This window comes from Aplysia californica, unplaced genomic scaffold (genome assembly GCF_000002075.1).
Source record: "Aplysia californica isolate F4 #8 unplaced genomic scaffold, AplCal3.0 scaffold00111, whole genome shotgun sequence".
Classification (NCBI taxonomy): Eukaryota; Metazoa; Mollusca; class Gastropoda; order Aplysiida; family Aplysiidae; genus Aplysia; species Aplysia californica.
In genome coordinates this window covers 80,620-90,421 of record NW_004797381.1, presented here as the reverse complement: position 1 = coordinate 90,421, position 9,802 = coordinate 80,620, and the positions used below count along the sequence as shown (strand labels likewise).

The window sequence follows — 9,802 nt, the reverse complement described above, 5'->3', positions numbered from 1 at the left end:
ATTATTATTATTATAACTTCTATAGCGCCCACTCCCTCGTCGCTCAAGGTGCTTCACAATAAAATAGATTTTTACATCCAACGTTTTATGCATACTCGCCCATTCAACGTACAATAGTTCTTTCAAATACATAAAATAATATTCTCTCGCAATCTGACGAGAACGCATACACAAAAAAGACCATCACTGTGGCTCTGATTATGCTGGCTGTTGGAAGAAGAATAAAATTAGTTAGTAAAATGCAAAGAGAAATACCATTTGAAAGAGCTGCACAGCTGGCCTATCATAGAAAACAGCAACGCACCTCGATGCTTAACGGCAACATAGGATGCAAAAAATAAAAGTAAAGGTAAAGTACTTAAAATATATATATATGTGTGCATGTATATTGTCGAACCAGCCAAAAAGCAAACAAGTCCAAAAGTAGAAAAGTGGAAAAATAAAAACAGCGTCTCAATCCTCACTTGTAGCTGCGTGAGCCCGGCAAAGGCGTGCAGCTCGATGGTGCGCACCAGGTTCCGGGAGAGGTCCAGAGTTCGAAGCTCCCTCAGGCCGTTGAAGCTGCCGTGCTGAATCATGCGTAGCCCGTTGTCGGAGAGGCTGGGGTAGATTATAATGTATACATTTATAGAGACGTCGGTTGTTATTTCTTTGAGAATTTTTTGGTAAGATTTTACGGCACTCGCAACTGTATAAGCTCATATGAGCGCCAAGGAGTGGATGTCAACAGATAAAGCAAAACGGGGAAACAGGCTTACTGTGCTCACCTTTGTGGCCTCAATAGCACAAAGTCTGCTTCAACTATCAAGGCACCCCGGAAATACAAGTTCACAAGAGAGTGACAGACATATAAAAGAAGTAGAGGAAACATGATGATTGTAAGGATGAGGAAAGAAAAAGCAGCAGCTGCCCCGATGTTGTTCTGGCACAGTATGAGCATGACATTGATAAATCAGCCCATTTACAATTCTACTGTTCGTAAGAACATGTTAATATCCATCCTCCCTTTGGGAATGGCCTAAAGACACCCCAGTCAGTAGCACTGCCCTGGGTGGAGGTGGGAGTGAGAGAAATTTGGTTTGATTTGGAGTAACACTATAGTTCTACGAAAGTGTGTATGAATGCGTAAAGTCGTAAAGCGGAACACTTTGGCACAATTACGGTCATTAGATGCAGGGAAAAGGTAAGATAGATAGGATATAAAAGAGGGAAAGAACAGAAGTAGGACCTACCGGTGTGGCCCTCCAACCGCCTGCATTGTAAGAAAGACTTTCTGAGTTTTGTAATGTGGCTGAGTTTGAGGTTCATGTGTACATTGAAGGAGAAGCACGTCGATATGATGATGGTCTGAGGGTGCTGGGACGAAGGAGACAAACAGAACTCGAGAGGGGAAAAGTTCGAAAACGAAAGGTCTTCAGTTACATTTGTGATGCGCGTTTTCACACACACACACACACACAAACACAAACACACACACACACACTCACGCACGCCCGCGCACACACACACACGCACGCGCGCACACACACACTCACACGCACGCGCACACACACAATTACTCACAATTACACACACATACACACACGCACACACACATATACACCCATACACACATAGACGCATACACACAAGCGCTGAAAATACAATATTATGTAAATAAAACTGGTGTACGCATATATACATAATATATTGATTATATTTATACCCCTATATTGTTATACAGTACATGTAAAAGAGATCAATTCCGTTTTCGAATGAATCAGAAACGAACTGGCGGGGTTGGATCGAAAACAGCCACCGAAGTATGAGTCCCGTTTTGCAACGCACTACATTTAATTTGGGAGAAATGGAACATGTAACCTGTACAGCTTGCTGATAATCTGGTAAATAAATTATAACAGTTTACAATCTCGAATAAATGAAGTGACACGCAGAGCTTTTTGTTTTCTTGTTCGTGATCAAATGGACAAACAAATGAACAATGTGCGGCCGGCGTCTGCGGTGTAGCTGTCATGCGCTTCGTCGTCGCTCGCAGAAGACGTGTGTTCGATTCTCAAGTGGGGAGGGGGAGGGGAGGGGGAGTTGTTACCGAGTATCTCCGTTTTTCTGCTGGGACGTTGCATCTCTCTCTCTCTCTCTCTCTCTCTCTCTCTCTCTCTCTCTCTCTCTCTCTCTCTCTCTCTCTCTCTCTCTCTCTCTCTCTCTCTCTCTCTCTCTCTCTCTCTCTCTCTCTCTCTCTCTCTCTTTCTCTCTCTCGCTCTCTCTCTCTCTCTCTCTCTCGCTCTCTCTACCCATGTTGGCCCTGACAGGTGGGTAGGAAGCAGCCCGCTTCCCAAATGATCTAAATTGTGTCGATGACGTGGGACACCTTTAATTTAAGAAAAATGTTTGAACAGTATTATGCGGAACAACTGCCGAACAAAGAGAGACAACTCCAGCCGCCAGCCATGGCAAAGCCATCGTTCTCAATTATCACATACCCCCCCCCCCTTTCCATACGCGGATACACACTCACACACCACACCCTTCACCCTGGCTTCGATCCTGCACATTGCCATTGCGGCTCTCTGCAAAACCACAATTGCCCTGACAATGGAATCAGATCACCCCCCATTTTTCCGGTCACTTGAGTGAAGTCCCCTTACTTCCGTCCACTTCCCCCCTCTCCGCCATTGTGCTCCCCGAGACCTTAATCAACGAGTGAATTTCATTTTGCGGGCTTCTACCAGCTCAACAGAGGAGCCAATGTGGCGATTAAAGTGATAATGCCTCTCTGTTTGCCGACGTTTGTGATTGCAGCGCCGCCGCCTGGCAATGGGAATATCGATTGTGGCGTCAAAGAAAACCCGCCAAGGAGAGAAAAAGAAGAAAGATTAAGAGCCGTTCATCTTGTTGTGGCTCCAAGATTTTTATTTTTTTATAAACCGCCAAGGGATTTTTTTAAAAAACTGTTAAAGGAAAGAAGGTTAAGGGGGAAAAATGTTGATTAAGAGTGTTCATCCTCTTGGGAAAAACGGAGAGGAAAGTGTTCTTGCTCGCTGCGTTTCTTCGGGAACCTGGCTGTGGCAGGCAATTTCTCTCGTTGAAAGCGTTTGTGTTCTCGAGGCTTCGTTTACGTTTTGACCAATGTCTGTGCAAGCTCACATTTTTTAGTAAGAAAGATCTATAATAATATGTCTGTGCAAGCTTAATGTTTTTGTGAATGTTTGCTTGTGTATTTGTCTTTTTGTCAGTCTCTATTTTTTGTCTATTCTGCCTTGCGTATTACTGCTTTTAGGTACCAATTCTAACGTCGTGTTATTTATTGCTGTATGCGTGTGTGTGTGTGTGGGGGGGGTTACAAAATAAAATATACATGTATAAATATAATGCAAATAGATGCTGTATTTGGTTACTTTGTTGCGACATCAGTACAACCTGCCGTGGTACGTAAGAGTTATAGATGATAACGGATAGATCATATTTGCCTGTTATCGCGTTCTTTTGTTGCTTTGTTATGGTAGGTGAGATGGAGGGGTAAGGGGGGAGGGGAGGCTTTACATGGGATTTTTGTGATTACCACCATAGTCCAGTTTTATGTATAACTGAAATAAATACACGAGGCCGAGGATGAACGTCTTTGACTGTTCTGAATGTTGCGACACCCTTCAGAAACGGCGGTTGTATATTCAAAACCCCACTAATAATAATAATAATAATAATAATAATAATAAAAACGACGACGACGTAGCACTCACCCCCGATTATTAAAGAAAACGGGCTCTGAGCGCTTTACAAATACAATAGAAACACATAAATAGTTCAATTTGTTCTGACTAAAAATCGATAAATATGTAATAGGGGGCTCTCGTGGCCTAGAGGTTAATTAAGGTGTTGGCCTCTCTTTCAAAGGTCCCAGGTTCGAATCCGGGTAACGACCGAAAAATTTTCTTCTCTAAAATTGTCTCCTTTCACCTCCTTTCCTGCTCTCTAGCAATATTCTGTCGTCTGCTTTCGTCTCCTCTTTCTGCCCCCACCCCCTCACCTCCTTTGCCCCCTCCTCTGGGCTCCTGACTCTTTCTGCAGCCTTTCTACTGCTACTCCTTGACTCCTTCTTACAGCTGTCTTTCTGCCACACCCCTGATCTTCTGGTAGGAAAGATCTACACCTAGCCTTCTCGGACAAGGGCGAAAAATCTCGGAGGGCCCGTGTGCAAGTTGCGCACGTTAAAGATCCCTTGTGGTCTAAAATCGATAAGAGTAGGCTTCGGCCGCCACCCGGGCAAAATTCAAAATTTCCTACCAACTAAAAGTATTAGGTGTGTCCCGCGCGCTCATAATATGACCTCATGCAGTTGCGAGCGCAGTAAAACCCTCTACTATAAAAAAAATATATATATATCTAATTGAATCTTTAAAAAATGGAAATACGTTTAGCTGACATTTGAATGAATTATTTTTAAAAACGATCTCTCTAAGAATACTGGACAAAACATTCCTGATCTTGGGCCATGACATACAAATGCCCTTTCAACCATTCTTTAAAGTTTCATAAGAGCTATTTCTTTTGGTCAGCTGACCTTAAGCGGCGAATTGGAATGTACAGTTTCAACATATTTGCTAAATATGAAGACAAATGATCATTTAAGCATTTGTGACAAGTAACCAACTTGTTTATATATAGTTTTTTTCTCAACTGGAAACCATGACGGTAACCGTAAAAGAGGTGTAGCAGAGTATCTCATTCTTCTCTGTAAAACTAAACGCTTAGCATTGTTTTGAAGAGTTTTTCTCGTTTTCCAGAAATATTCATGATAACAAAGAGTAACAATAATCAAATCTTGATTGAACTAAGATATTTACTAATAAAGCACAGTATTTATGATTGATTAGGTGATGTATTTTATCGATATTTTTTATAACTTAATACATGCTGTTGATCGGATGATTTACCACAGTCGATATTGGCGAATTGGTATCAAAATAGATGAAAAAAAATTTTATCTTTCTTGAAAATGCAATTTCTGCATCACTCATTTTCATGTGATTGGTGTAATCACTAGGGATGAAATGTGTTACGAAAGCCCGGTTACGCGCTTTAAAATTCACAAAATGTCTAATGCAGGCATGGTAAAGGTCAAGTGTGGGTGGTTGGCGGGTGCTCCGGTGTAGTTTGCTCTTTTTTTCTTCAGTTATCGTCATTATCTCTCCTTCTTTTTTGTGTTTGTTACACTCTTGTAACACCTCTAATCTGCGGCACTTATATGACCCAATTGTGTTGCAAATGTCGTAAAACTCTTACAAAAAATAATTTAAAAATTAATAAATCTGGGAAACATTGAGTCTTGTTTGTGTAAAAAATTATTACCGTACCTCCCTTCCGAACGTAGTGCTTTGTCAAACCTGAGTGGGGTCGGTGGCCTAGTGGTTAGGCTTTGGGACCCGCAATCGTGAGAGTGTAGGTTCGGGGGTTGAGCCACAGCTCAGTCCGACGTAGTGGCCTTGGGAAAGGCACTTTACACAAATTTCCCATTCGGCTCGGTCCTTTCGGAGATGAACATTAAACTTGGAGGTCCCGCCTTTTGAATAACCTTTTAAGTGTTGACAGGGGCGTTAAACCAATACCATTTTTTTCACCATCTTCACCGTCGTACCTGAGGTCCCTCAGCGCTGCCACGTGTTCAAAAAGCCAGGCGTTGTCCAGATGTCCGAGCCAGTTGTGGCTGAGGTCCAGCTTCCGGAGGCGGTTGAGGTGCGGGGGTCCGGTGAGGGCCTCCAGGGACTGTAGTTTGTTGTGGGAGAGCTCGAGGACTTCAGTGTCTGGCCACACCCCCGATGGCCATGACATCAGACCCTGCAACAAATATTGTCAAATGTTTTACACCTCCGTCGGCATAATTTAGGTAATTTAGTTCTAGGGGTGGGATGCTTTTACCCTGCCTGTCAGGACCAACTCGGGCTGAACGAGAAACAGCATTTCAGCGACACTCTGTGATACTTAAATGTACACTTTATAAAGACCCCCCAACCAACCACCCACATGGGAATTGAACTCGAGTCTTCTGCGTGCAATGGCGAAGAGCCCAGTTGTCGTACCACAGACGCGGTCCATTAGATCCCGTGGATAGTGAAATTGAGTGGAACTGCTTTACACTGGCATCCGTACAATCAAAGATGTTTAGGATTAGGAGACGGGAAAGTTTCAGCCTTAAAATTGCCTGTCAGAGCCAACGAGGTCTACGGAATACTTTATAAAATGTCTTTCCCGCGTGGGGATTGAAGTTCCGTTAGTTGGTTTGTTTTGTAATATTTTTCTCAGACCAGGCAAAAAAAAAACAACAACAAAAAACAACAAACAAACACACAACAAGCGAACCGTTAATAGACATGCCGGTTTTTAGATTTCTATTTTTCATAAAAAGAAAAATCGTTGTGTGGTGGTCAGCCCGAAACAGCTCTCATTGTTTAATATGAAAAAGAGGATAATATTAATACAACAACAGCCATATTACCTGAACGTTTGGTGTATGACCTTCCGCCTTTTTTGTGTTTGTGTGTTTATTTGTTTATGAAGCGAACCGCACCACGTGGAGACACACATTCACAAACTCCGAACAGTGCTTATAAAAAAGCGGCTTATAAATGGCTCCTCGATCAACACAGTCACCTCTCTCTCTCTCTCTCTCTCTCTCTCTCTCTCTCTCTCTCTCTCTCTCTCTCTCTCTCTCTCTCTCTCTCTCTCTCTCTCTCTCTCTCTCTCTCTCTCTCTCTTCTCTCTCTCCGCCTCTGTCTCCCCCTCTTCCCATTATTCCCTCACACACACACACACACACACACACACACACACACACACACACACACACACACACACACACACACACATACTGTCTCTTTTATCTCTGTCTCCCTGTCTCCTCTTTCTCTCAATTAGGCAGCAGTTATCTTGACACGCCCATTGAAATCGCCTTACGCTATGATCGAGTCGTTAACAATCACCACACCCGTCCTACATTATGGCTGTCTAGTCTGCCACAAGATACCGCTTTAGGAAGATTTCCTGGGACATTCCACAAGGAAAAAATATCACTTAACCTTTGGGCACCACGTCGGCGTCTTCCCCTTGTCAGAGAGAAAAACAATCAAATAAATGCAGCTATGGGTGATATATATTGGGGTTGGAATCTCATTCATCATCTCATAATCTGTCTCAAAATGTTTTCTAAATATTTTTCTTTTTGTACAAGTGTATTGCTTGTGATAACTTCAAGAGAAAAGTCATACATTTATTTTGCGAAATACACTTTCCTTGAAGTTGTATGGATTACCATCTATTAAGTCAAGTATTACGTAAGTATGACTAGAAAAACCTCAAAAGTAAGAAGAAAATAAAGAACAATGATAAGCTGAATAGAAATACAGTACTGGTAAAGAAAGGGCTGGCCTTGTAATGTTCTTCCTTAAAAGTGGTTGTTATATAAGGAACTGTTTATTCTTTGCGTGAGGTTTTACTCTCTGCAATCACGTGATCGATGTAAACCGCTCAGAGCTTTATATTTGTATGGGGTAAAGCGCTATGGAATTATGCAATCCATTATTATTATTTATAATTATTATTATTATTATTATTATTATTATTATTATTATTATTATTGTTATTGTTATTATTATGTTTATTGTTAGTACTATTATTGATATTACTGTTATTATTGTTGTTATTATTACTATTGTTATTATTATTATTACTATTTATGGAAGGTTTTCCGTATCGAGCGACCACCCCTAAAACTCAATAAAGAAGAGACGTAACCCTAACCCTAGCCCTACCCTAAACCTATTGCCCTAACTCTTCCCCAAACCCCACCCCTACCTCTACCCCTCTGTTCTGCTCTGTCTCATAGTGGTCGCTCGTTACGAAATAATAATTATTATTATTAATGACCTACCTGCCCTGTGCAGTTGACTGTAAAGGGGTACGGGGCCTGTCCAGGCCTCGGTGGTAGCAAACCTTCTGTCCCGCACCGACATTTCTGAGGACAAGTGTCTGTGCCTGCCTGGTCGCTGACCGCTACGTTGTTGTTGCTGCTGTAGTAGACGTCGTTGTTGCCAGGGATGTTGCCGCCTCTGAACCCACGTTCGTCCGCGTACAAGTGGATGGCCTCGACCCCGGGCAGCTGTGATGTGGTGGACGCCGTTGTTATGGCGACCACCAGCACAAGCCACGCCCACGAGAGTGTCATGGCTGCTGCTGGGGCGGATGGTGCTTACACATCACTTCCGGTTCCGTGATGATTGCAGGAAGTTGGTGTAGGCTGTCGGCAAATATTGGTGACTACTTCCGTATCAAACGAGGGAAATCAAACGAAGTTTGAAACAATCGGCTCGTTGTCCAGACACACGGTTTGAGATCACGCGTTTTGTATGTCGGAACAAACGATTTCTAAGGAGGTCTCTAGTGAAGTTGGGGATTTTTTATTCGACACTGTGAATATCAAGCAAAGTCCTTGAGAATTTGTTCCAATTAGCAAGTTGAATTTATGTTGATAATTATTTAATTTCCAAGGAATTGTTTCCCTGCTCGGAAACTTGTTTGTTTTCTGAAGCACATTCTTTCATTTTAGTCCACCTCAAGAAATATGATAAAGTACTTGGGCGCACTTTGCGAATATGCTCCAAAACACGAAGTTTTGAACCCCAACGCGTGTCAGCTCTTGGTCGGTGCTCAGCTGTGCTGGTCCGGAGTCGTCGACTGACACAGCAGGACTATCACACTGACCTCAAGTGACCATCTCGTGAGTGAGCAGACCTCGCCGGGTCACGCACGCTTTGAGTCTCCGATCGTCGAGTCCTCTCGGAGAAGACGAGTATGTGCGTGGCTCACTTGGGACACCTCCCCTCCCGCACCTTTCACAGCCGACTCACACAGAGGGCATTACCAACGCGTGTTGCTGTGTTTGTGAAGGGTCTATGTTGAATACGTTAATCTGAGCTCATTGTGAGGGGTTTTCAATGACGAGACATGAGAATGGTCAAAGCTTGAAGCGCACAACTCAAGACGTTGTTTTTCAATTGATTGTGTAAAGCGACGCCCACAAAGTCACCCTATTGAACTGGGACTGATTTTGTGCCAAGGGAAAATGCATCTAAAATCCAGACAGAATTGGTGGCTCCAGGATGGAGTCTTTTGAAGTGAACTTTTGGATATATTCAACAAACTGCCCGGTACTCTGTAAATGCCAATGCTACGGTCGAGAATTAGTGGCCTGCATTTCACCAGAAATCCGAATAAAAGTGTTCAGAACGAAGGGCTGGCCTTACTGTCATAGTGAAGATATTCCGGTGGTGGCGGGGATTGTGTTTTGGGCGTTCGATAATTGTTTTTTCCGTTATTCACTTTAGGTGCTGTGGTTGTTGTCTCCCGTGAGAGAGAGAGAGAGAAACAACAGCGTCCATTTATATAATTAATTACCCTTTGTGTTCTGTTAACTTGAGTGCATCGTCAGATGGCGCCAGTCATCTGTTGATGCAAGCACATCGTCTTTTGGTGGGTGTGGGTCATCTGGTTCTCAGTGTCGCCTCCGTATATCAGCTCTTTCTCTGCTAAGTGTGCGGCTAGTTGCAACAGGGAGGTTGGGCTTGACGATGTTGGGATTGTTGGCTCTCGTTCCGCTCAGAGAAGACTTGGTATGTCTGATAGAAAAGGGGAAAAAAGGAAAGTCATTAGCAGTTTGTATGGAAATGCATAAACAAATATCCATTCCTTCAGCAAACACACACACACACACACACACACACACACACACACACACACACACACACACACACAT

General features: G+C 43.0%; 1 protein-coding gene across 1 annotated transcript in view; it reads right to left on the bottom strand.

The window, feature by feature from the left end:
• The window catches only part of LOC101852916, a gene marked incomplete at its 5' end in the record, with an annotated part of 13,186 nt that extends 3,521 nt beyond the window's left edge, over window positions 1–9,665 (bottom strand). The window contains 3 exon segments of the mRNA XM_005095682.3: window positions 465–600; window positions 5,633–5,832; window positions 7,922–9,665. Coding sequence (XP_005095739.1) covers window positions 465–600; window positions 5,633–5,832; window positions 7,922–8,215 — 630 coding nt within the window.
• Window positions 9,666–9,802: the final 137 nt, after the last annotated feature.